Source organism: Astatotilapia calliptera, chromosome 2 (genome assembly GCF_964374335.1).
Source record: "Astatotilapia calliptera chromosome 2, fAstCal68.1, whole genome shotgun sequence".
NCBI classification, from domain to species: domain Eukaryota; kingdom Metazoa; phylum Chordata; class Actinopteri; order Cichliformes; family Cichlidae; genus Astatotilapia; species Astatotilapia calliptera.
The window spans coordinates 33,344,089-33,370,736 of NC_137423.1; the positions used below are offsets into that span (position 1 = coordinate 33,344,089).

Consider the following 26,648-nt stretch of genomic DNA (forward strand, 5'->3'; position numbering starts at 1 on the left):
TTTATGTATACAAACCAATTCACAAAAACAGTCACTTCAATACACGTTATATTGTAATGTAGAGACTCTACAATATATATAAACTTCAGATGTCCCGCTACGAACAATGGTGGGAAGGAAAAACACCTTTTTAACAGGAAGGGTAAACTGATGCAACCTAAAATAATACCTTGTTAATGCAAAAATAATATTTTATATCTCTCAAACTGTTACTTTTGGTAGATTCAATGAAAGAAACATTGAATCTACTGGTTTTGTCACAGGCCACAAGTAATACAATACCCAAGAATACAATATGAACTTCTTTGTTTGCGCATTGTATGAAACATTCCCACATATCCAACTAATTAAATAAACTGTTTAAGGTTTGACATCGCTTTCCTTTATTGCCATTTGCCTGATGAGGTTGTGACACTTCCCACAACAAAACATATAGCTGAAGTCTACAAATAAGTTTTCCTTATTCATGTTCTTTTAAGCTTGATCAGACATCCTGCTCTTCAGTGTCATTAAAAAAACAAAACACCACAACCCCCCCTCCCATCCTCCCCCAAAAATAACATACATGTATAGCAAAATGCTACTTTAGAGCTAGCTGTTATTGTTCATGATACTCTGCATAGTTATCTCATAGAAGAGCTGAGATCAAAACATACAGCAATAGCTGGACTGTTTTATGCTGCTGTACTAAAGAGGATCCAGAGCAAGGATGACTTTTGTTGGATGCCTGCTCCCCTCAGGTCTTCTTTCCTGACCTCACCTCTTCCATTTGTTATCATGTGACATGGACCTCAAGAAGGGTCGTGTCCAGGACACAGACTGCAAAATGAGGTTTATAAAGCTGTTGCTAATCATCACAGGACAGCCGGAATACAATGTCAAGTAATCTTTATGCATTATGCCCACCTCATCAAGTCATTTACAGAATATTGATGTAATTATCGATAGAACAGAGACAAAAACAGAGACATTGTTTTAAAGTTTTATTGATCATTTCCATACAAATATTTTCCCCACCCAGACATTGTCCTTTTATGGAAGCCATTTTAAAGTTGAAGTGTTATTAAATATACTTTCAGCCCCACAAAGCTTATTTTAAAAAAGCAAGACACCGCAGGGAATTGAACCCCGTCCCGACAGAGTCAGGAGTGCCATCACCGGAGTCTTTTGCTTTTTGTTTTTGCTAGTTAGGGCAAAAGCAAAACCTGGAAGAACATTTGGAAGAACAAATGTTCTTCCAGGAAAAGAAAACCCGACACCTGGATGCTAATTATGCTGTCACCACGGGGATTCTCTTGGTCACGAGGCTGAAACTAGAACAGAGAGACGTCTGGTTTCCCCAATCCCCAAAATTCCCCACAGCGACACTGTATTGGTGTATTATTCCACGAAATCCGTTTAGCCATAATAAAACCACGATACCAGAATCCCTTGTCAAAGCGATTTTCCCCTCTGCAATTCAGCACGAGTCGCGGGTCAACTGACAGTGAAGGCTTTCTTGCCAATTTTATGGCTGCAATGGGAAAAAAGACAGACAATTTAAGCCCCCCCCCCACCCAAACCCCACACTTGTACCAAGACTCATCCAATATGATGGGAGATTGAATTTATCAACATTGTTGTAGTTTACCACAGCTGATGCAGCATTTACCACAGCTATTCTTCCTCTGATGCTCAGCTCTTCAATGTATTAAATGAACCCTAGAGGCTGGCAGTACCAAGTGATCCAATGACTCCCTGCAGACCTTTAAGTTCTCTGGTTCAGTAGCAAGTTAAGCTGAATGAGAAATCTGAAAAAGGGAGAAAGAAGAGTGTTTGCCCCCCCCCCAGACCCTCCTAACCATAATACTACTGCAATGTTTGACAACGACTTTATGAACATTGTTTTACAAATAAAATGTTATGCATAGCTGATGTGCATGCAACATGTTGAGTTACACATTAAAGCCATGGTATGTTAAAGAAAAATCAAGGGAACCGAAATTACTTAACTTAGCACCCACGAGACTGAAGTGATGCAGTATTAGCGAAAACAAGCTTGCAGCTCTTGATCTTAATGTGACTGGATTCTCAGTGTTCCATCACAGGTTAGGCCATCCCAGATGAAAAATTAAGAATTTGGGGTAATTTGACCTGAGAAACCAAAGGGAAAGAAAAAGGCACACAAACACAGAGAGCGGGGGCTTCTGCGAAGGACGTCAGGGGTTCAGATTTAAGCTCAAGCGCACAGGGGATTGGTACTTCATTCAGGGGCCACACTCATATCGCTGACAGCTTCCACAGATGGCTTTGCATTCAGAGGCAGGCGAGATCGGAGTGGACAGACGAGAATGATCTGAAACAAAGAGTGATCTACACAACACACCCACCACACAATACTCAAAAGATTTGGGTTCTACTCATCTTATGGTTGTAAGATGCAAAGCAATAGGGCCCCAAGGCCAAAGAGGAATAAGCTAGTAAAGCATTGTTACTGATGATTTGAGGTTAACATAAAGCCAGTTCCAAGATGTCATTTTGTCAACTACAACATTGCAGAAGTTTTGACAAGTAAAGCCAACAGCTTACTACATGCTCCGGGTTAGGACTTGACTCGTGCTTGAACCAGTCTTGCACTGTGAGTTCTGTGAAGAGAAGTGTAGGGATACGCCCAACCACAACACAATAGAAACTAAGGCAGCACATTTGCGCTGCATTTCAGACCAAATTAAGCCGCACCATGCGCAGCTTTCCTCAGCTGCTTAAATTTTGAAACTTCGCACAGTTGCGCGATTGCTAAGGTGACCAACCTGCCACTTGCACAGTTGCACAAGGGCAAGCAGCTGAGGGCTAAATGCTCTAATATATGTAAACATCAAAAACCTGACTCCTTTTGTTCAAACTGCATGTTGGTGGAGTTCAAAGCGCAGCGTGATTCTTGTGTTCTCCTAGGTACACTGCTTTCTTCCTTTGGATTGTTCTGTAAGAGCAAAGAGGCAGAAAAGAAACACCCCTATACCCCTCCCCACAGTATCGTAGAACTGACTATTGTTATCCTTACCCAAATGCTTTACTGCAGATAATGTCAGAATCAATGAAGGTCCATCAAATCTTCCCGTTATCACAAGTGACTTGTTAAGAAAGCACAGCAGTGCTATTTCTACTGTCAAGTATAGCAAGTTGCTTTCATTTCAAGAATGAGGACACGCAAGTCCAGTCAAGATAAGTGACCCCTATAGGGCTGAGAATTTTCTGTTTTTCGACATCAATATTTGATGGATTCAACTTATCTGCCTTCACTTTCCACTTTGAAATAGAAGTCATTCGAGCCCAGGTCACATCCGTGCTCTACAAAGCTCCAAGCTTTAGTCATACCTGAAAAAGCACAAGAAAAGCTCCCCCACACAAGCCCCCCCAAAAAGAACAAATGCATACCAAAACTGTATTCAATCACAACAAGCTATGCATTTATTATGCAGTAAGAAAATCCTTTACAGATAGTTCACTCATTGTATTGGCGATACAAAGCAAAGTAACTAATTGCAAAGGAATTGCAATGAAGGCAATTAGCCAAATAATGAATGTTAAAGTAAATGATCACATTTAGCCACCTTACGTGATGCTCGATGCGCAAGGAAACTTGTACATACAATGAGTTAGGAGTTCCTGATGGTCTTGGGTATTGAAAGCACACAGGACACAGCACACTGAAAAAATGCAAAGAAAAGCCTCTCCCCACAACACCCCTGCCCTAATACAATATGGTAGAAAACTACAACACTGGCATTAAAGTAACATTGTAGAAAACTACAAGACACTACTGGGATTACAGCAACTGCTTTAACAAGCCCAACTTTAAGACTACAAATACAATTCACAAAAGATTGAAGCCATTTGCCATAAGAAACATTTAAAATACCACAGGCCTGAGTATGAGGGACTCCTTCCTTAACTGTAGGCATGGACTTGGACGTAGCTTTTTGAAGGATGGGCCTTAAAAGTTAATCTGTAAGAGTCAAAAAAAATACACAGCCCCCTCCCAACCCACAAAGCAACGTAAAGCCTGTACAGAATTACAATGACTTCTAGTAAGGAGAAGTATTACCGCACTCTCCCTGGGGGAAAGGAGCTTCACTACATCAGAAGACTACTTTTGAGGTTGCTATCTTGCGTTGTTAAGTGTCCAGTTGAATCTTGTTGCTTGCGCCTGGATGTTTCCTATTCAAGCCATGTGCACTGGGCAATGTGGAGCTGTGAAGTCTAGGAAGAGACGGATTAACGCCCCACAACCCACCCCTCCCAAAAAAATAAATTCATGGAAGCCCATTTACAACATATTCCAAATAAAAGTGAGAGGAAAACTAATTGAGTCAGTGAACACCAAATACCTTTCTATATCTCGTTTAAGCACAGTGGATGCGCATGATCTCGATCCATATCACTACTGTATATAGGATGAGCTCAACTTGTACCAAGCAGCTAGAAAGGGGGGGGGGGGGATTCTGTCGATGATCGCGTTAGGGGGCCAGGCCTGTAAAAAGAAAGACTCCAAACAAGTTTTAACAACCCCCCATCCCACCCCTCCCCTTAAGCCAAAAATATTTACCCACCAGGATCAACTACCATTTCAATGCAAATTCCCTTTTGAGTGAAGTCATTACTGTATACTTATGAAATGTAATGATGAGTTAATGTACAGGATAGTTACACCCACATGTACATTCCATGCATTAACTCACAGCTTGGGTTTAAGAGGTAGATGTAGCTGATCTGTACCAAAGAGGCGCAGCTGAAGTACCGAAGAGTTGCCGAATACACAATTGGCCGTATGGGAGACCATCCACTTTCACACTCCAATGCAGAAAACTTCTCTGGGGGAAGACCTATCGAACAACAAAAGGACTGCCTCTCCCTCCGCTTGTGGAAACTACTTGTGATCGCAGGGGGGTAGAGAAGTCCATTAAGACGCTCCTCGTCAGCACACTACCAAGGCATTCATCACAGCAGACACCACCACACATTTCAGCGCACAACAGGAGGGGTGACCACGGTACAAAACACTTTACACGGCTTGCCTGAAAAGAGGAAGAGAGAGCTGTGCGAGAAGTTGTTCGACAACAGATGTTTCTGGAAAGTACAAAAACCAAATACTGAGTGTTACAGAAATACCTCTACCCAGTATACAAACCAAAGCCCCGCTTTAAACTTGTGACGCTAGAAGTCTGCACGCCCTTGTCCCACCCTCTCAGCACTGGATCGGCATCGGGGCTGGTCACTGCGCTTCTACACTGCCCTGCGTTTCTGGCTCCCTCTGGCGTACACACTGGCCGACAGCTCCTGATGCTTCCTGCTCTCTTGGCCCCCTCTGCTCCTCCCCTCCACGCCCCTCTGGTCCTGTCCTGCCTGGCTCCACACTGGTCCTCCCACGCCCTCTGGTCCTGTCCTGCCTGGCTGGCTCCTCTGTGGTCCTCCCCGTGTCCCGCGACCTCGCTCCAAGCCGTCCTTCGATCTTCATCTAATAACTAAGTCCATTCCTCCCCGTGATAACTCAGTCCATCTCTCCCCCCCCCCCCCCAAAAAAAAGTCTTCTGTCTTCCCTAAGTGATGAACCTTTTTTTTTTTTTTTTTTAATTTCTTCTCAAGGTCCATAAATCTGAACTTGATATTGCTTGAGCTACTACTAGAGCTCTAAGATAAGCTTCCATTCTTCAGCATTACTTGACTTATGCTATCTTCTTTCTTTGAATGCAGAATTGATAGCTTGAAACTTCAAGTCTAATGACTGATGGAAACTGAGCGAAAATGTCGATTAAAAAAAATTAAATAAAAAACTTCGCATTGCAAAATGCTTCCCCGATCAATGGGATAAGAGTGAAAAGACAGAGGTAAGGACCTCATCCAAGTAACAGCTATCAAACAAAAATAAAAACGTCTTCATTGCTTCTTTGACGCTGTTGTTACTTAATCTGTTCCTGATGCTTTTTTTTTTTTTAAATAAACACAGGCTGGTCTAGTCTATCGTAGTTCGATAGCACCTCCGAGCTTACATAAACCCTCCGTTTTAAATACAATTACTAGCACTTCTCATAATCTGCGTCTGATCACGACAAGACATCCTTATTTTCTTTCTTCGGAATAAAAACGAATTTTCGAATATTTAACAGACTCCGTCAACTGTAGTTACATTGTGATCTAATCTTAGAGACCACATTGCAAAGTCAGTACTCTTTAGGAACCTAATTAGGCACTTAACTTCACTGCCTTATTAATTTCAAAAGTATGAAAAATGTTCCTCTGCCATTTTGTTGCTAAAAGCTTTCTACACCTTCTCGAAAAGCACTACGTGAAGGCTGATAATGGCCGTCAGTCTGACCACTCCCTTTTCCACTGCCGTCTACTTACGTCATGACGTTAATTGAATTAGCCAATAGACGACGTTTACACGTTTCTACGTTACAGCTCCCATCTCGAGCCAACTGCTGTTAGTATGACCAAAAATGGTTACTTGGAATATATTTTTAAAAAGCAAGATAACCGCTAGACAAACGCTAAACATGACAGCTAAAAAAAAATAACTGTTGCGGAATAACTGACAATGCTAGCACAAATTTATACATTTGGCTGGCTAAGCCTAGCGTTAGCTCAACAGCCCTCGGCAAAAAAACAAGAATCAGGCCTTTGTTCTGACTCAGTAGAATTTGTGTTTATCTTCTACAATCTTAATCATTTGCAATAAAGCAGTACTAAAAAGCGTTTAACAAACCGAAAACACGTTACATCTAGAGATTTAAAGTACTTGCATTAAAATAATGATCAATAATGCTCAAGACGCTAAAATTAAACTTGTCGCAAACATTAGACTAGATAGAGCAAGGCTATACAGCTTCGAAAATAAAACCCGAACTTAAAAAGATCAAAAAAGGAAAAAACAAGATACGGTCAACCTGCAACGCCCAACCACAAGACGGAAAAGCATCAGCGCGGTGTAAGTTGCAACAGCGTCACCAGCGCTATTTATATTGTTATAGTGATACGGCTACAAGAAAATGTGGTACTCATCCGCTTAAGTAGTCCCCTTTTTTAAACAAAAACAAACCCATGTATTTGTTTATTTTAGCTTTAGATTGAAAATAACACACGAACCAGTGTCCGTGAATAAACGCAGTACTGTTGAATTCGGTAATGAGGCACAAATAATTCAGATTTCTATTCTTAGAAGCCTTCTAATAATCGTTGCAAATAACACGTTGTTTGGGTGTTTCTGGTTAATTTAAACTTAATTTCACCATTTGCCAACACACGAGTGACAAAACAGCGAGGTATACTGTAACAAAAAAATTAACCTTTTTAATAATCCTACTAAAAACTAACGGTCACAACAGCTGACGTCACGGGAAATGGTGCGCGGACTAATATTTTTTTTAGCTGTAACAAGGCCCCGCAAACCGGATCAAACTAGAACGTAGCGGAGTTGTCGGATCTACTTGCTTTTTACTGCAGTGACATGCTGTTTTTTTTTATTGAATAACAAAAGAAAACAGCTAGCTCATCTCCTTTAACTTCGATGTCCAATGTACAATAAAGGTTTTCTTTTTGTGTAAGATTTAGAAGCTACTGTAAAAAGCTGATGGTGTTTACAGTCTTTTTTTTAATCAAATGTATAGTGTGCTTTCACAGTTCATGAATTTCCACGTCACAGTTTGTACGATGTTAAACTTGATTTTTAATTCAGACATTAATGTTATTATAGGCTGAAAAGTGTACGCGATAAATCCAGAAACGTCTAGAAACAACCATAGCCTTAAAATGTGTTGCTGGAGGAAAGGTGGAAAATTACTAGATCCAAGCAGTAGTTCCCGATGTTTACCAGCAGAGGGTGCGTGCAGTTAGTCACGTACCTCGGATAACAATGGGATCACCATATTCCTCACACGTGTTTACATTAACAGGACTGCTTTTTAGCATTGACTATATCAATGCTATATCAAGTCTGGGCAACTTCCCTTAAGCAGCTATGTTTATTATGATGGCAAGCCACTGATCAGCAACAATCCAGAGTGGGGAGCTGTCCTCTGGCTACTTTCAGGCCCCCTCCCGAATCCGAATGAATTGATCTCTTTCAGAGTTGCTACAAAGGGTGCAGTCAATGCAATGCAGCGATTTGAAAACCCCTGCATTATCATTCAAGTGATAATCAAGAAAAACAAAGCTTTTCCAAAGGGTGATCGGGACCTTGATGTGATTAACTTGACTGACCCTCCCAGAAGAATAAACTGTGGAAATAAACAGAAAGCCAGTGGAAATGGAGGTTATATGGGTGTTAGAGGATGAGCTGTGAAATTTTTATAATGAGCAGACGTCAGTCCTCAACTAACAGTGTCATTTTAGATCACAATATTGATCTTGATGAAACAGAGTTTGTACAAAATCAAATAACAAGCTTTTGTATAAAGAACAGGAACATAAAGGGGAATGCAGCTGATGATGAAAAACCCATCAGTCACACACAGCAAACCAAATTACCAACAGTAATTAAAGTGGATGCCTGCCACAATAAAAAATAGTGTGATACAATTTCTAATTGCTCACTACTTCCTGCAATACCGCTCATCCCTAGAGAATGTAATTACAAAGGAGTCAGTGGAAAGGTTGCAGGAAACCTCTTAAAATCAATGAGGTAGCATTGTGCAGTTCAGTAGCTTAGATATCTAACCCTTAGATGTGCTTTTTGTATATTTATAAAAAGAATGATAGTGAAAACAAAGTAATAATAAATATTGGTACTTTGTAATAGGATAGATGCCTGAAATTGGCCCACAGGGCAGAACAAACATATGGACAAATCCCATTCTGCAAAAAAGCAGAAAAAAGAACAAAAACTGGCGGTTTAAATGAGCCCAGTTATAGATTGTGTTCCACAGGGTTTGATTCATTTGTCTGTGAATGAGGACAAAGGTCATGCTCTTTCAGTTTGTTCAATGAGCACCCAGCTGTTAGCACATCAGAAGTGATGCAAAGTCAAAACACCACCTAGGAATTCATACAGTCCTGCACACAAGCCATGATTCCATTAGTCTGCAGCCAGACCCTGAGGAAGACAAACATAGTCATGCAAGTCCTTTAACAGAAGATATAATTACTAAAGAGACTTTTAAGGACTGAACTTCTTTTTAGCTAGATTAGAAATTAATTTGCATGCTTTGGTAATTTTTCATCTTCAGAATGATTGCATTCATCAGTAAGATTGTTCTTTGTAACTGACATCGAGAGATAAGTTGTAGCTTTACAGAGGAAAAAGAGCAGAGTACCAACACGGATCACCCTCAGCGCCACCAGTGCAGTCCCAACCAGGACCCCATCGACAGACTACCACCAGGAAAGCGAGAGGTCATGGAGAAGTATTTTAAACCGGTTCAGAGCCCAGCTGAGCTGGATGAGCTCAAGCCACGGAAAATCCACCATCATCGCCACCATCACCTTCACCATAGCCAAGACACTCAGTCACACAGGTAGGATGGCTTTTTCCACACATATCTAATTGTGTTTTAGTCTAAATTTATTTGCAAGATTAAATCTGCAAGTTTATTGAGCTCGAACATCTGCAGCCTTAGACAAAATATACTAAGCACAGTCCCTTTTTACATGGTCAGTTTACACAATTTCCCTGTTTTGAAGGTACTCAAAGTTTGATGACACTGACAGGAACACAGATGACAGCCGAGGACAGCCTCGCCACCATCAGCACAGTCACTATCTCCATGAAAGCCCTCGCCACGATGCTCACTATCGCCGTCAGTTTCACCACAGTGAAGAGGATGAGATCATTTACGACCATGACACCCCTGTAACTCTCTCAAGGGCTTCCTCTTCTTCCCTCTCATCCTCATCCTCTTCCTCCTGGTACACAGAGTCAAGCGCAAATGATCCTTTCACTCTTTCCCATGCTGAGCGCCCACAGCATTCTCTGTCCTGCTCCAATATCCCAGATGTGCGCATAGGTTTCCGGGAAGATGAATGCAGTGAGCCCATTGTCTTCGCTACCGTCAAACACAGCAAAAAAGGCAAGCTGCTTCATGAAAGCTCACAGCAAAGAGGGAACACTGGCTTTTCTGCTCTTGACAGAGGTCACAGTCGAAGCGATGAAGCCTTTTTTCAGAGTAATGATAGTGGTGGAAGAGAACAATCTAAGCAAAATAACTATGGGCCTTTGTATAAGTCAGCTAGTTTGAACCGATGTCTGGCTTTCAGTGAGGAAAACATTCTTTTAGGGGTCTCCGGTGCCCCCAAGAGAGCAGTATCTTCAAACCAGCTACCCAGCAAAGGGATCCTCAAGAAGAAGGAGACTGATACTGACATTCGTAAGACTAAATCAATGGAGGTGTTGTCCCCAAGAGTTGCTAAAGAACAACGTCCTGGGCAGAAGGGTAAAGAAATTACTCAAGCTAATACAGAGCAAGCCAGGGCCAATTTTCTGCAGGAGAAATTACAGTTCTCTGCGTTTCTAGATGAGATTACAAAGAGCGTTATAAGTCCATCGTATCTCACCAGCTTGGGTGTTAATAATAATAAAACTCCTGCAAAAACATCTGCCTCAGCCCCCACATCTAACCCAGTTAAGCCTCAGCTCCCACCAAAAAAAACCAGAAAAGCCCCAGAGGAGAAGACGGGTCAGCATCCCAAACTGGCCAGCAGACAGGAGAAAGCACCTTTTAGTAGTTCTCGAAAACACTCAGACTGCTCCAATCCTGACAAACTGATTTCATGTGCCATGAGGAACCACCACGGTAGCCCACCGCCTCGTCACCACCCGCACTCTGCCAGCCAAAGCCCACAGCACGGAAGCAACCGTAAGGACAGGAGGCCTACATCAGGAGACAGATTTGGCAGAGGTGGCCCTCACCTCACCGATGAAACTAGCACCAGCCCTGAAACCAGTCAGTCCAAACAACTCCACCACCACCACCACCACCACCACCAAAAACAGCAGCATAGCCAGCATCCACATAACCAGCACTTCCACCAACAGTCCTATCTAGACTCTGGTCACCAAGAACCGAGCAACTCGCCTCCAACTTCAGCCCAAGGTGCAGAGGCAGGGGTCGGATCTGAGTCTTCATCCACAAAATCAGATTCATCCAGGGCCAGGGACACAGCCTCCACAGCTACCAGCCACAGCTCAGATCAGAGTGGTCGACATCAGCCACAACATGCTGGGCACTCTCAGCAGCACAGGGTAAGTCCACTTTAAGCTGATACACTAAAATGACAACAAACAAATTAGTTTAGAGAGAGTCAAATCAATCATGAGCTGTTATTCACCACCTTTAAAATATTATACCCTGCTAATACCATTGCTATGTGTATGTGTTTTCATTTTGAAGTTAAAGTTAACTAGTATAACTAGTAAGATCCAACATGAACAATGTGATGGAGAAGCCAGTGGTCTTCAGTGGATGGATTTGTGAATCAAATGATAAGATATAAGGGTCCTAATGAGCCAAAGCTCTAGTTAGAAAGCCAGCACCTTTCTATTTAGCATTATATAAATATATAATACTAAAATTATTTTCTTTTTTATTATTAATCATGTCTTTTTTGATGGGCTGCTGAAGAACAAAGTGTGACGCACATTACACTGCATCAAATCAATGATATCTGTATTAAAAGAACAGAATGTTGCAGAATGAGGCACTGCTGCTGAGTCACAGGGCGTGTGGGATGGTGTCAAGCACTGCGCATTGCAAGCTGAGTCATTCTCCAGCATTGCAGCAAATGACGTTGAGTGCTTTTAGGGGAAAATTCATTTGACACTCCTTGATATATCAGTTTCGATTCTTTGTTTGCTCTGTGACCTGAAGGGATGTAACTACATACAATCACAAAGACAAATCTGCATAGTTCCCTCATGGGAAAATGTGTGAGTAATACAGAAGGTAGAATCCAGTCGTTCTTAATAGACACACACAGACACACACACAGAGCCTTGCATAATTTTGCCTTTTTCCATGCTGTAACAGTATAGATTCTGGTCTCATTTGGTTTATTTGTTTTATTGAATCCACATATACGTACGTGTACAAAGGGGAACATCCTGGTTTAGCCTCACAGAACAAATCGATTATGTTTCTGGCACAGGTCTACCACAGCTCAATAGTTTATTATTGAGCTGTCCTCAGTAATGAAATGGTGACCCAACCCGGGTATATAGCCCGTGCCGGGCTCCAGCACCTATGAATATAAATAGTAAAGAATAGTTATAGAAATTATGTTGTTTTTGGAAAGTGATGTGACCTCATCCAGCCAATTGGAATTCAAATGAAACAATGCGGGTGAAGTTCTGGTTTTCCGACAAGGTGCTTGGGGAGTTTTCATATTTGGAAACTGAAGCTGAAAGCTGTTCCACACCTTCAAGTTTCATTTTACATTGAATGTGTTGGATTACAAAACAAGAAATGTTTGAATCACACTGCATATTTTACAGACTAAGGAGTCTGCTACAAAAAACATTATTATATCTAACTAACTAAAAACACTCTAAAAATAATCAACTGCCACTACTGCACATTCACCCAGTGTATATACTATATGTCTATATATATATATATATATATATATATATATATATATATATATATATATATATATATATATATATATATATATATATATATATATATATAATGTTCTTCCTCTACACACCCCCCCCCCCCCCCCCCCCCAATTTTTAGGAGAGAGTTTTAATAATTGCTAATGATTAAATGCAGAAGCAGTGTATAAACAATACTGAGAGTGAAAAGAAATGCGTGAAGAAGAAATGCTCAATGCATTATGGGAAGCCCTCAGGAACATAACCCTATAGCAGCATAACTAAGTGAGGGTTCAGGATCACCTGATCTGAAAGCTAGTTCTATAATAGAAGGGACTGATAGCTGAAGGCCTTGCTCCCATTCTACTTATGAAAACTTTAGGACCTACAAGTAAGCTCTCTCAGGATAATAGGGTACTATGAGGTCTTTAAGATTTGACAGGACCTGATTATTCAAGATTTTGTATTTGAGGAGAAGGATTTTAAACTTAATTATGAATTCAACAAAGATTACAATAAGGAAAAACTAACACACTCTGCAGTACAAAACAAAAATACCTGTGTCTACAGAGAATCTACAGCCTGATCTCAGCCACCTCCTCCTTAAACTTGTTCTATTCCTTTTTTAGGATGTGCTGTGTGAGGCTGACCATCTTCAGTAAGTGTCTGTATTTATATAATCTCTCTCTGCACATGTCATGTTTGACTGCAGATCTCCACACCTTTCTCTCTGGCTCGTTCGGTTGTCTCTCTTTATCCGGTTATGGATCAGTGCTTATTGATCACACTAATGGGCTCTCCCCCCCCCCCACACACATTCCTGTTAAAACAGGATGAAGTGTCATTATGAAACCTTTTTACATAACTATATGTCGTCAATAGTATGTTTATGTGCCAGGGAAACCAACATTTAACAACCTTTGTGAATACCTTTTAGAACTACTTTTAAAACTAAACCCTAATTGTCATATCAGCAGTAATACCTGTCACCGTTGTGTTGATGATTATTTATTTATTTTTACCTTAATAATGTTAAAATCTTTGACATTTCATTTAAAAAGCACAATTGACACATCCCAAATAATTCACTCAGCAAATTCTGGACTTTAAATCCTCCTTAAATCCTAAATTTTGAAAGTCAAAATAACCTTCATTATTAACATATGCTGACCCTCTATTTCTAATCCTTCCTCTGTGTTCAGGGCACTGCAGGAGGAGAATGCCGATCTCCACCAGAACTTGCTGCAGACAGTGGTTTGCATTGAGAGCTTGGAGGCAGAGCTGCAGAGGACCAGAGACGAGCTCAGTCATGTCAAGGAGAAATACAAAAGGTTAGGCTAAACAGAATTCAAAACACACATGATGGCTGTGCATTGCTTAAACTCTCTGACTCATGTCCATAAATAAATACTGAGCTTGCCTCTACAAGAGGGCGTGTGCACACATATTGATTCCAGAGCCACTATTGAATGAACTCAATCTCTGGCTTTACTTAATACTTCCTATAGATTTATTGACCAGTGGAACATTCTGGATGAACAGCATAGGCCACAGATCTCCTCCTTGCGTGGGTGGAAATTCAGTGACATATAAACTGCGTCTTCACACTCACCCAGATTCTGTTAGGCCCATATTTATAACCAAACAACTGCTGCTGGCAGTCAGGCACATACCAAACATTCTTCAGCAGACTGCTGCAGCTGGAGTGAATGGTCGCCTCACGCTGCACACGAGTTGTGCGTCAGTTGTTGTAAGTTTATTAGGAGAGTTTGTTGTTGACATTTGTCTTGACAAACAGCTGCCATTGACTTGACTCAAAGATTGCAGTGGTGCAGGCAATACGTTTAACAATGGGCCTTTATGCACTGTGTTAAAAATAAAATTTAAGGATTTTGGATTAATTCTATTAGTGCAGAAAATAGATGAATGACATATTTTCCTTCTTGTTTTGAAGCCTTCTGCAAACACATACTGGGACCAAGCAGGCCAATAACTTGCTGGGGGAGCACCTGCACATAGCGGTGAGAAAACTGGAGATTTATAAAAAATCTATAATAATCTATAAAATGAAACGCATCGTTTGACTTTCATGCATGTTATCCCTTATTTTTTGCATTTGCAGTCCGAGAGCTTGAGCAGTGAAAGGAAGTACTTGCTTAATCGTGTGTCCAACCTGAGCTCAGAGCTGGAAGACGCCCACAGGACCATTGCAGCCCTGGAGAACATTAATGTAAGCACACTGACATCTAGTGGACATCAGTGCACACTTCTCTCTACTCAGTAGGCCTCAGGCCCTGAGATTCATGCGAAATGCCTACAGACAAACCTATGGACATACTGAATGTTTATCATTTCATTATAACCAGAAATAACATAAAATGTAAGAGATCTTCAACTTTAGAGAGTTAAATATCAAAACTAATTTTTCAACTCAGGCAAAAGTACAACTGACATTATAGTTTGTCGTCTATTTGAGGAACTCATGATACTGAGTGTGATTTATATACTGTAAACACGCAAAGTGCCATGTGTATGCCACTGTACACTAATAAATGTATTTTTAGAGTGGCAGCACAACATGTTATCTATAATATTTGTGTGTTTCCCTGTAGTGTTTTGTAGCATATTAGGAGACATTACTCATCTGGATCTCCAGTCAGTGCAAACAAAGTACTGAAGCATAGCTGTCCATCAACTTGCACATGCATAATCAGCTAAATGTTCCTTGAAATATGCTAAATAACGCATAGCAACCAATGAAAGATGCTATGTTGCGCCAGAGACTATGATGAAGCACTCAGGTGATGCTGTTTATGAAGCAAATATTTCAAAGTTACTAAAGCAACAGAATTAGATTTGAAAGCAGATGCATTCAAATCTTGAAATGTAAAGAGTAATGTTTACTTATACATATTTTTTCTTAAATTTAGGTGCCATGCTTGATAAAGGAACTACTGGAGAAGCACTTTGATTCCGCTGAGGCTGTACAGAAGTTTCTCATAACCTCTGCTGCAAACAGCCATTCTGCCACCTCTCAGCAAACAGATGGCCAGCCCCACCCTCCTAAAGCAGACAAAGCAGCACATGATTGGCTGACTAAACCAGAGGCAGGTCCACAGAGGGTCACAGCTTTCACACCCTTTAAACAGAGTGTACCAGCAACAGGAAATGAGTGCGGCCTCTCGGGTCAGCATGAGCCGAGCCACAGCCTGCCTTTCTCTGTGGCTGAGATCAGCACTGCTATCTATAAGAAAATGGCTGCCAGTTATGCTGCCAGGCCACAGCCTATCTACCCCCAAAGCCAACAGCAGTCCTCTTTGGCCACTAATCATGCTGACACCCTTCCAGACCTCAGGCAGGGCCATGTAGCTAGTGATAACTGGGCCGGGAAGGAAGAGTTAAAGGTAACTCTTTTGGAGCAGGACACTGATGATGTGAACTCTGTGTCAGCCCAGCAGATCCTGGATGATTTCATGCAGCACCTGCAGTTACACAAGGAGGCTGGTGAAAGGAAGGAGCAACAGAGTGGGCAGAAGTGTAGGGCAGAAGTAACAGAGTGAAAATGCCACAGGCACAGTGGACGCTCATCTTAATGCTTCGAAATGTGCATTTATTCATGTGTCTCATGAATATCTGTCAGATGGAAATACTGTATTTTGAAAATGCTGTGGTTAAGAAAACTTGAACATTATGTTATTTTAGGCTATCTGTGGGCAACAAAGAAGGCCTTTGCATAATAGTCAGAAGATTTTCATACACAAAAAGAAAGAAAGAGCCACAGCTACATAAAAAACGGAGAAAAATGGCAGTAAAATAACAAAATAACCATTTATTTTATTAAAAATATGCTTTATGTATAAGTTCTGTAGTATTAATTTACTGTCTATTTTCTTTTACCTTTTAGTTTTCTTCCAAATTGATAGTGCAGGCAAAAGGTCATGGGGGTAGCTGGAGCCTTTCCTAGCAGATAGGTCACCAGTCTGACGTAGCACTGACACAGAGAGACAACTAGGGCCAGTTTAGAATCACCAGTTCACCTAACCCCACTAATTGCACGTCGAACCTTCTCGCTAACCACCTCGTCACCATGCTGCCCACTTTATACAGACTACAGAAGTGTTTAATTGTCTCTGATAATAGATTATTGACACTGATGGGATCAAATGCGATCATTTTTAACAAATTTAAAAAACAGTGAAAGACTGGGAATTTAAAAGCCGGATACCTCAAGGCCTTCTGCTGAGTCAACAATGAAACTATATTCAGTGAATGACTTTGAGTGACATCGAGAAAACAACATGATTAAGGAAGCTAATGCCCTTTTGGAACCCGCTTAAGTCTCGAGTCAAGGCATCTCTTTCTTAAAGCAGCAGGTTATTGTACCATCAGTGTCACTGGAGACTGTTTTAATCTACATTTGTTCATAATAATTCAACCAGACTCAGTTGTTCGTGTTTCTGCTATATATTTGTGTAAAAATAACTCTTCAGGGACTGCTTTGGATTTTTCAAACAGTCTAAATAGCCCTCATGTGAAAACCTCTTAAAATTAATAAGTGTACAATGAAAAATACTATTTTGAGTTTACTGTGCATTGATTGGTTTGTGTAAATATCCAGAGATTCAGTGTAAAGGTCTTTAAATCATAAAAAGAAAGTCAAATATTATGATTCAGAAATGTTTTCTTTGTACTATTGCAAGGTCTTTACCTTACAATGCAAAGTGCCTTGAGGCAACTGTTGTTGTGCTTTGGCACTATATGAATAAAATTGGATTGAATTGAATTGTTGACACGGGAAAATCCTTTCAAGCTGATGTAACTGACAAATGTGTACAGTTAAAATACAAAGACAGCTATTGTGATGGTGTTGATAAGCTTAACAGCATGTGTACACCTGGAATCGATGTGTTCCTTTAATTCTGTGCTTAGCATTCTTCTGGTATTAATGTTGTTTTAATCTAAATCTCTCTCTACTTTTTGTCATTAAAATACTTCTTCTTTGTGTATTTGTATCTATTCTACCAATAAAGATAGTTTTGTTGATGCAGTATATCAGATTACAAACATTTGTTCATTATTGATGATTTCTTCCTCACTTTCTTGTTGTCAAATTCAAATAATATATGGCATGTTTTTATATGGCAAAAAACAAACAAACAAACAAACAAACAAACAAGCAAAAAAACCCAAAAAACAGTTGGAAGGTTGTGTTTTAATCCCCGGCTTCTCCAGCCTGCATGTCAAAGTGACCTTGGGCAAGATAATGAACTCCGTGTTGCATTCATTGAAATCAGAGTTTAAGGAACAGAAATGCATCTGAATGTGTGTGCTTCAATGGGTGAATGAGGCTTGTACTAAAAAGCACTTTGAGTGCTCAGTTAGAGAAGCCTTCAGTTAATCCCAAATGCAGCAGCAAGAGTACTGACAGGGACTAGAAATAGAAAGCATATTTCTCCTATACTGGTTTCTCTTCATTGGCTCCCTGTTAAATCCAGAATTGAATTCAAAATCCTCACATACAAAGTCTTAAATAATCAGGCCCCATCATATTCTAATGACCTTATAGTACCATATCACCCCATTTGAGCACCTCGCTCTTGCACTGCTGGCTGGGAGGCAGAGCCTTCAGCTTTCAGGCTCCTCTTCTATGGAACCAGCTTCCTGTTTCGATTCAGGAGATGAACACCGTCTCTACTTTTAAGATTAAGCTTAAAACTTTCCTCTTTGCTAAAGCATATAGTTAGGACTGGATCAGGCGACCCTGAATCCTCCCTTAGTTATGCTGCAATAGGTGTAGGCTTCTGGTGGGTTCCCATGATATATTTAATATTTCTTCTTCATGTGTTAATAGACCTCTCTGCATTGAATCATACTTGCCTCTCTTCCACAACACGTCTTTATCCTGTTTTCCTTCTCTCACCCCAACCGGTCGCAGCAGATGGCCCCGCCCCTCCCTGAGCCTGGTTCTGCTGGAGCTTTCTTCCTGTTAAAAGGCAGTTTTTCCTTCCCACTGTCGCCAAAGTGCTTACTCATAGGGGGTGATATGATTTTGTTTTGTTTTTTCTGTATGTATTATTGTAGAGATACCTTACAATGTAAAGCACCTTGAGGCAACTGTTGTTGTGATTTGGTGCTGTATAAATAAAATTGAATTGAACTGAACTGAACTGAATTGAATTGAATTGAAGAAAAGTGCTACATGTATGCTGCTGACATATCTGAGCTACATTAAAATCTTTGTTGCTAGAAAGCTAAACAGGTTTGCTTGTAAGTTTTAAATGGCTTTCAATCTGTCTCACTATTCAGAAATATAGCTGCAAACGTTAATATTGATTGGGCTGTAGAAAATTATTAGTGCTTTAAGAGCTGATAATGTGACACCAGCCTCAGCCTAACTATAGCTCTGATTCAGGTTGTCATAAATACTTATAATAGCAGTTTAATCCTATTGATCCAGTCCCACCTCCCTCCCTATTGCACTATATTCATAATCCCCTGCAAACATAACTCTGGTCTTACTTTCACTGCACATGAAGCAGCTAACCTAACCTACCTCAAAAAAGAATAGAGGATCCTTTTGGGAACCCTATTCTCTTTATTTCAGTCAGTCCATTAATCAATAGATATCTAATCTGCCTTACGTCTGATCATTACATGCATTTTAGTGCAACCCACAGTATAGTGTTTTTTTAAAAATAACACTATACCGTGGGTTGCTTTGTCACTGTAATGTAAAATCATTAATGGCTGCAGGTTTCTTATATTTAACTTCACACAAACAGTTTAAATGGAAATGCAAAATTTAAGGTTACAATTAATGAGAATAATGGTTTTAGTGCATAAACTGAGAGCATTGTAAAAGATAAACTATACCATTTGTTCCAGTTGTATTTCAAGTATAGCCTCATATGTGTGGGCCTATTCCAAATGTCTTAGATTTTTTCTTCTCTAACTGCATAAAATATCTTGGCTCAGTAATAGAGTGAAAACTCTGAGTGATGCTGACAGTAAATTGGATTTTGTTCCATACTGCTGGACCCCACCGTATTCTTGCTCTTAGGTAAACAGTAATACATATTTCCTGTGTTTATTTCCTCAGACCTACAAGCCTGTGTTGATGGGCTTCAGGTAAATTCACCTGTCATAATAGTTCAATAGACCCTCCCATACTATGAGTCCATCAGATAAGTTTGCTGATCAGACACTGGCCTGCTTTCCCATTGGTTCCTGGGCTCTAATAGGATCCCAGGGACTCTACTGTGAGGATTATGGTTCCAAACTCTCGACTTTGGCCAGTTGTCTGTGTCCTCCAACCATGGGTACCGCGGTTTAGGGGGGCGCCGCATATGCACAGACCCGGAGGGGCGCCATCAAAAGACAACATCGCATCAAGGGGAAGAAATCACTGATTTCAGCTTGGAGGGGGGACTGCGGCGTTGTGACCACTTGCTTGAGGGAAACATCTGTAATATTTGTGAAAAGGATTATCATTTTTCCACCATACTTTAATAATAACCACTTTTCTCACATTTCTCATCCGCACGGATTTGGATTATTTAAGAAAAAACAACTTTTTGAGACATTTCGTCAACCCAGTGAAAGTTTTTGGATTATCTTCTAAGGTCGACTTTGTCCTCTACCATCTCAGGGATATACCTGCTTATCCCCTCCACCTGGAACAACTTAGATGAGCTCAACGCACTAATAACTAATCAAACGACCAGGCCTGGACTGACCACTGACCAATCCAACAACACTGAGTCCACCGTATTTTGAGCTCCATGGGTTTGTCTCCATAAATGCAGCTGGCCACCTCTGGATAGCATCAGTTTTGACCAGAATAGACTTGCTCTGCTCCATCCAGCTCCCCCTCTCTTTCTTTTTTCTCTTTTCTCTGTGGTGGCCTGTGCATAATAGTGAGCCATGCTGCTGAAAATTACGTTCACCCAGCAGAGGCGAGTTCGTCTGGCCCAGGGCCTGTGGCTGATGTCCTGGCTGGCAGTGATGAGTGGGGCCTTCATCTTTTGTCTTGGTGTTTACCTTAAGACAGAGCTGCTTCGTAGGGCAGAGGTACAGAAAGCGATGCTTGCATGAATGCAAACACACACATGAAGCAATGCAAGCTAGAAGGCCAGGTGGAGCTAACGTCTAGTGCATGAATGTATTAAAGGTTGAACAAATATAGGATTGTATGCTCAGGCATCTGCCTTTGCTAAGTGTTGTTTACTGAGCCTGCTGTGTCACTTTTTTTTAAACTTAGCTTCAGCGTTTAATCGACAAATACAAACACACCACACGCAAGTGTAAACATGCACATTCATGCATGTTAAGTCATGTAGGTGGAGTTGGCTGAAAAACGTCTTTGTAATGTCAGCACTTTTCCCATGAAAATCATGTGTGTGTGTGTGTGTGTGTGTGTGTGTGTGTGTGTGTGTGTGTGTGTGTGTGTGTGTGTGTGGATTGTGCATTTTGTTTAAGCACTGTAGCCATTTGTCTTAATGGATCAGTGATCAATTAGACAGACTTAGTGAACTGATATTCACAGGAAAGCTGCAATGAGAGGAGACCTTCACATATTTATTGATCTAAAGTGAGAAGTGCTCTTAACTAATCTTAGGTAATCATTTTTCCCAAGGTGGTGGTGAATGGCTGGGAAAAAACAGAAGACATATTTGCTCTCCAACCGATGAAATGGAATCAGGAAGCTAAGGCTCTAACAAATGATTCATTAGAGCATAATCCTCCTTTATCATCTGTAGACAAATACCTCATTTGTGTACTCTGTTTTGCCCTCTACTGCACTCAGTGGGAAAACTGAGTATTCTAGATGGAGCTTAAAATATTTCTTTGCAATTTCATTTAGAGAGATTATTTGTTCTAAAGCCAAGCTGGCTGGACAGATTTTACAGGATCACGTTAGCCACCAGACTGTAAATGTAAGGTATTTTTTAATGGTAATTTTAAAACAACAATTGGACAAAGGTGCTTTGTGGCTGGCAGGCTTTTGCAAACTCAGCCAATAATAAACTCAGTCCATAATTGACTTCTGCAGTAACACGAGCAATGGATTAAATTTATCATCATATTTCCATGTAGACTTTGCAGCTAATTGAATCTTTTGGCTGCCAAGGTCATTTTAGACTAGATAAGGATAATTGAACAGAGGATTATTGCCTTCTAAATTGAGAGGAGGAAATGACAAAGAGACCTGCAGCTGACTGCCAGTGTTGTGCCAACTTTTATCTTTGACTTTGCTCTTCTTCTCTTGAGGTGATGGACAACACAGAGATCCACATGGTACCCAACATCCTGATGATGGTGGGCCTGGTCTCCATTGGCACCAACTGGGTTGCCACTCGTGTGTGTCAGGACTCCCTGGATGCGAGCCGCTTCCCCCGTTGGAAGTTGCTCCTGATGGCCTGGTTTGCTGTAGCCATGTTACTCTGTTGTCTCCTTCTTGCTGTGGTGGTGCTCAGCTATGCCCTGCAGGGACGCCTGGAAGAGTCCCTGAAGGTGGGTTCACTGGGCTGGGTAAAGATTAAAAGGAGGGTATAAGTAGTTTACCTCCAGTGTCAAGCAAAACATTAGGAAACGCCTGCTTCCCTATAAGTTGCTGTAGACAAAGCCAAAATGGGAGAGCAATTTGACCAACAATCAAACATTATTTTTAAAACCAGCTCAAACTGCTCTGAAACGCCAACGACTTTTAAAGATAACACCTTCTCCTTCCTACACTTTTCTCTCTTCAATGTCAGGTGGGACTGAGGAATGGGATCCGCTTCTACAAGGACACAGACGTGCCCGGCCGCTGTTTTCAAAAGGAGACCATTGATCGTCTGCAGATGGAGTTCCGCTGCTGTGGAAACAACAACTTCAAGGACTGGTTTGAGGTTCAGTGGGTCAGCAATAGATATCTGGACTTCACCTCCAAGGACGTCAAGGAGTGAGTGAATGATGATCCACAGAAAGAAAGAGAAAAAATGATGAGGGGTATACAGCGAAGAGAAGCAAAGAAAATAGAGGTCTACATGAGTGAGAGATAAGCAGATTTCACATCCAGAAAGGTCAAACAATATGTCAGAGAGAGAAAGAGAGGGAGAGAAATGATATTAAGGGTAGAGGAAGACTATATTAAAAATAGATCTGGCCTTTACTTTTGAAGAGAATGATAGGCATCGATGAAAAGGTTGGTGGTACAGCAAGCAGAGAAAGGTTGGTCAAAGATAGGGAAGTGAAAAGGAATGAACAAACAGAGAGGTTGTGACATGATGACACTTGTATAGAGGGGCTGCTCTGAGCTAAAAGTCGGCCTTTAACTGGTTTTAAGATGACTTTATCTCCTCACTTCTCTTCCTCTTGCTCTTGTCTCACTAGACTCTGTTTTTTAATCTGTCACTCTTCGTGGTTTTCACGCTTTCTCTCCTTCATCTGTTTACAGTCGTATCAGGAGTAACGTGGATGGCCGTTACCTGCTGGATGGCGTTCCGTTCAGCTGCTGTAACCCGGCCTCCCCACGCCCCTGCCTGCAGTACCACCTGACAGATAACAGCGCTCACTACAGCTACGACTACCAAGCAGAAGAGCTCAACCTGTACAGCCGTGGCTGTAGGCAGGCTCTGACCGACTACTACATGGAGATGATGAATTCAACTGGCCCTGGTGTGCTGTCAGTCATCCTAATACAGGTGAATAATAAAAAGAAAACCCAAACAGCTGTTTTATGCTATTATTGTCATGCTATTCTATAATTCTTCTTTGAGTTCAGAAAGGAGCGCTGAAATTATTCTGTACACTCACACACACAGACACACAAAGAAAGAAGAAGCAAAAAACAGAATTTTAAATGATGACTGTCTAGTGACGCACACACTGCCATGACAACCGACAGAAGGGAAAAGCTCACTGGTTTACATTGATTTCCAACTTTTAATCAAACATTCACTTTCATTCCTTTGCAAAATGCCAGCATTGACAGCACATGTTTAAATAGCCAAACTAAGCCTGTAACAGGAAGCTTTTCTCATATGTTCAACACAGCACTGTTATACGCTCCAACCAGCCAATCACACAGTCTAAACCGCAACAGACCAGTGGCGTGGTTTTTCTAGTCCACTTTGGCATGTCAAGGTATTAAGATATTACTTTAACAAAACCTGTTCTGAATCTGAACAGCAGACAAAAAAAAAATGATAGAGGGAGCATGAGATAATACTAAAAATATTTTGTACTCCTGCATCACCACTACATTGTTGTCCTGAAGTCTGCAGCAAATTTTCAGTCAAAACTGGATCTCACACTTTTGGGAAAAAAACTGGACAAAATTTGTCTAAGAGACTATATGAAAATGATCAGATAGATTTAATTGAACTTTTAACTTTTATAGTGATTTGATTTTGAATAAGCTTCAGATTGCAAAACCCAATATGAAGGTTGGAAGTAAAAAAAAAACCCTCATGATTTCTCCAGTTTTAAAAAAAGAAAATATAAACATAACACGCCTTCTGAGATAATAATTCCCTCCCAATATGGTTTATGAACATCATCGCTCCAAAATAAGTGTAAATATTTTGAGTGAAATCATGTTTATGGTTACAATCCTAAAGAAAAAAAAAATTTATAATGCTGATAATACTTCCACAGTGAATTCAAAATCAGAAAAAATGTGTATAACTGTCTCTCACATATATAACACAGTACAAGCTGTCAGAATACATCCACACAAGCTTTTCAGCTGTACAGAATAAAAGTCCTTCAGAGTGTGATCACCCAGCAGCTTTAAAATTACGTGATTTATTAAAGTTGATGCCTCTATTTGTTTTTTTTTTGTGAGCTTACGAAACCCTTTGACCATCTCGTTTTGTGATAAAAACTGTCTGCGAGCACAGATTTTACACCCTGATTTCACAGTATCTTTATTGCTTCTTTCTCTGCAGATGTCAGTGCTGGTGAGCCTGAGGTACTTGCAGACAGCTGTGGAGGGAGCCACAGCTCTAGAGGACCCCGAGGGTGAAAGTGTGGGTTATCTCCTGGAGAAGGGTGTGAAGGAGACCTTTGAGGATGTTAAAGCGAATGTCCTCGACATCTTGAAGTTTGCACAGGTTGACCCCTCGGCCGCCGAAGGATCCCCCGGGGCTGAAGACGCAGAGAAGCCAGCTGATAACACCACGGAGAAGGCAGCCTCCCCTACTCCCTCCCCTGCCAGCTAAAGGGAGAAATGTTTTTAAAAACACAAGCTCAGGGAGAAGAGATGGGAGGGGGGAGGATGTGTCAGTGCTTTTTTTTGTTTTGGTTGTGTGAGTTGGGTGGTGGCAAGTAGGGCACCATTTGGGTTTTGACACATTAGGCTTGATTTATGTACCACCAAAAGCAGCATCTGCAGCTCCCTCGCACATGGCCAAAACAGGGCAACACACAGGGAATCTCATCAAGCCCTGCACAGACACCAAACAAACATCTCCTCTGTGCAGGACATCATGTATGTGTCACCGTCTACGAATCTGTTCAGGAGATGTGTAGTACATCTTGTTGTGTCTAGAAAAGTCAGTTTAAACAGGTTTAGCTTAAACACGAAAACATATTTAACAATTTTTTGGCTCAGATTCACAAGTTCATCCCATGTGCACTGTAACATTACTCCCACGGCTGTAGTTTGTACTAATCTGCAATGAAATGCTTAGGAACCTGTTAAACTGGCAATGCACATGAATTATATATTAAAAGTAGAAGTTTTTAACTGCTTTGTAGTGTCGGCTTCCTTTTGTACATGTCCTAAAACAGAGGCACGTTTGAATATGACAATGGGTTATCTGAGTCCAGCAAGGAGAGTTGGATTAAGTGTGCGTGTTTGCGTGCATATGTGTGTGCGGTGCCCTATATGAAGCTGTCATCGTGTCTGTTCTGGCAGCTCTGAAACAATCTGATAATCCTGGCAGAGTTAATCCCAGAACTGCTGCACAAGCAGTGTCAGCACACCCTGACAGCACACAGGAACACACTCTGGCATAAACAGCACACTGATGCAACATGTTGGAAACTATTTTACAAAGACTAACAGTCTATAAATCCTTTTTGTGGCAAAACATATTTATATATACAAATATGGTGATCTGTCCAAGCTGCAGGTATATCCAATGTGTGCTCAATCTTCCTAAATAAAACTGTATCACAGACTATTTTCCATGAATGTCTTATTTGATTCCAAATATATAAGCATCCATTTAGTGGCTGCAGAAAAATAAATGTTTTCTTTTTCAAAAAAAAAAAAAAAAGTGTAGCAGAGATTAACAAAGGAAGCGTACAGTCCATTTCTCAGCTCTGACCTTCAAAGAAAGTGTATCATAAAACCTTAAATTGGATCATAAAATTAATACATTATTAAAATACATGGAAAGAAATTTCTAAAATTTGCCTTTTGCTCATCAGGCCTTATAAAATTTCCCTAATTACATAAAGAAGAAGCCTTGTGCAGACCATTAAGGGTGAGACTGTACAGAAACTATGATAATAATGATTTGCACATATCTTCAGATCACATACATCTTCTAACAGCTTCCTTTTGGCAGCTTTTCAATGATATCTTTCCCTTGGTATCTTTTTTTGAAGCCTGTGTGCAAAACCCACAAAGAATCCACTATTATGCACATCCACTCTCCATGTCACGCTTTGATAAAGCATTGCACAATAAGAACAACAAATCATCACTCTTCTTTATAGCAGGCTAAACCTTGCGCCGTTGACAAATACAGCTTGAGTTCGAAAATGTAACAGCCACTTCAGGAAATAATGATAAAACATAAAGAAACAAACAAAAAAAGTCAACCACCATCATTTTAACAGACACTTTATAAATAAAGAACTGAAAAAGCACTAGAGTATTATAAGTCCTACAATGCCCACCACCATCAGATGAGATGCATAGATAGGATCAATGGGAATGTAACTTAGTACATTTACTCAAGTACTTTACAGAAGTAGTATTTCTATGTATTTTCTATGTTGTGCTACTTTCTGCTTCTGCTCTATTTAAGTCTCAGCTGCCTGCCTTCGCCAGCCTTATAAGGAAAGATCAGAACTCACTAGAATG

At 40.7% G+C, this 26,648-nt stretch overlaps 2 protein-coding genes across 2 annotated transcripts; both read left to right on the forward strand.

Moving 5' to 3' along the window:
* Positions 1-8,936: 8,936 nt before the first annotated feature.
* LOC113007141 (uncharacterized) lies at positions 8,937-17,615 on the forward strand. Its single transcript, XM_026143585.2, has 7 exons — positions 8,937-9,488; positions 9,655-11,212; positions 13,195-13,223; positions 13,768-13,896; positions 14,520-14,586; positions 14,688-14,795; positions 15,496-17,615. The coding sequence occupies exons 1-7, from the start codon at positions 9,370-9,372 to the stop codon at positions 16,123-16,125; spliced, it is 2,640 nt and encodes an 879-aa protein (XP_025999370.2). The 5' UTR covers positions 8,937-9,369; the 3' UTR covers positions 16,126-17,615.
* A 2,235-nt stretch (positions 17,616-19,850) lies between these two features.
* On the forward strand, positions 19,851-25,302 carry rom1b (retinal outer segment membrane protein 1b). The gene is made up of 5 exons (XM_026143594.2): positions 19,851-20,635; positions 21,836-22,078; positions 22,321-22,508; positions 23,004-23,250; positions 24,499-25,302. The coding sequence occupies exons 1-5, from the start codon at positions 20,489-20,491 to the stop codon at positions 24,769-24,771; spliced, it is 1,098 nt and encodes a 365-aa protein (XP_025999379.1). The 5' UTR covers positions 19,851-20,488; the 3' UTR covers positions 24,772-25,302.
* The last annotated feature ends 1,346 nt before the right edge of the window (positions 25,303-26,648 follow it).

Excerpts from the sequence above, each read along its gene's own strand:
- rom1b (XM_026143594.2), top strand. The coding sequence starts at position 20,489 with ATGCTGCTGAAAATTACGTTCACCCAGCAGAGGCGAGTTCGTCTGGCC. Across the intron at positions 22,509-23,003 it reads ACCTCCAAGGACGTCAAGGA|TCGTATCAGGAGTAACGTGG; the intron begins GTGAGTGAATGA and ends ATCTGTTTACAG. Across the intron at positions 23,251-24,498 it reads TGTCAGTCATCCTAATACAG|ATGTCAGTGCTGGTGAGCCT; the intron begins GTGAATAATAAA and ends CTTTCTCTGCAG.
- LOC113007141 (XM_026143585.2), top strand. The coding sequence starts at position 9,370 with ATGGAGAAGTATTTTAAACCGGTTCAGAGCCCAGCTGAGCTGGATGAG. Across the intron at positions 9,489-9,654 it reads CAAGACACTCAGTCACACAG|GTACTCAAAGTTTGATGACA; the intron begins GTAGGATGGCTT and ends CCTGTTTTGAAG. Across the intron at positions 14,796-15,495 it reads CAGCCCTGGAGAACATTAAT|GTGCCATGCTTGATAAAGGA; the intron begins GTAAGCACACTG and ends TCTTAAATTTAG.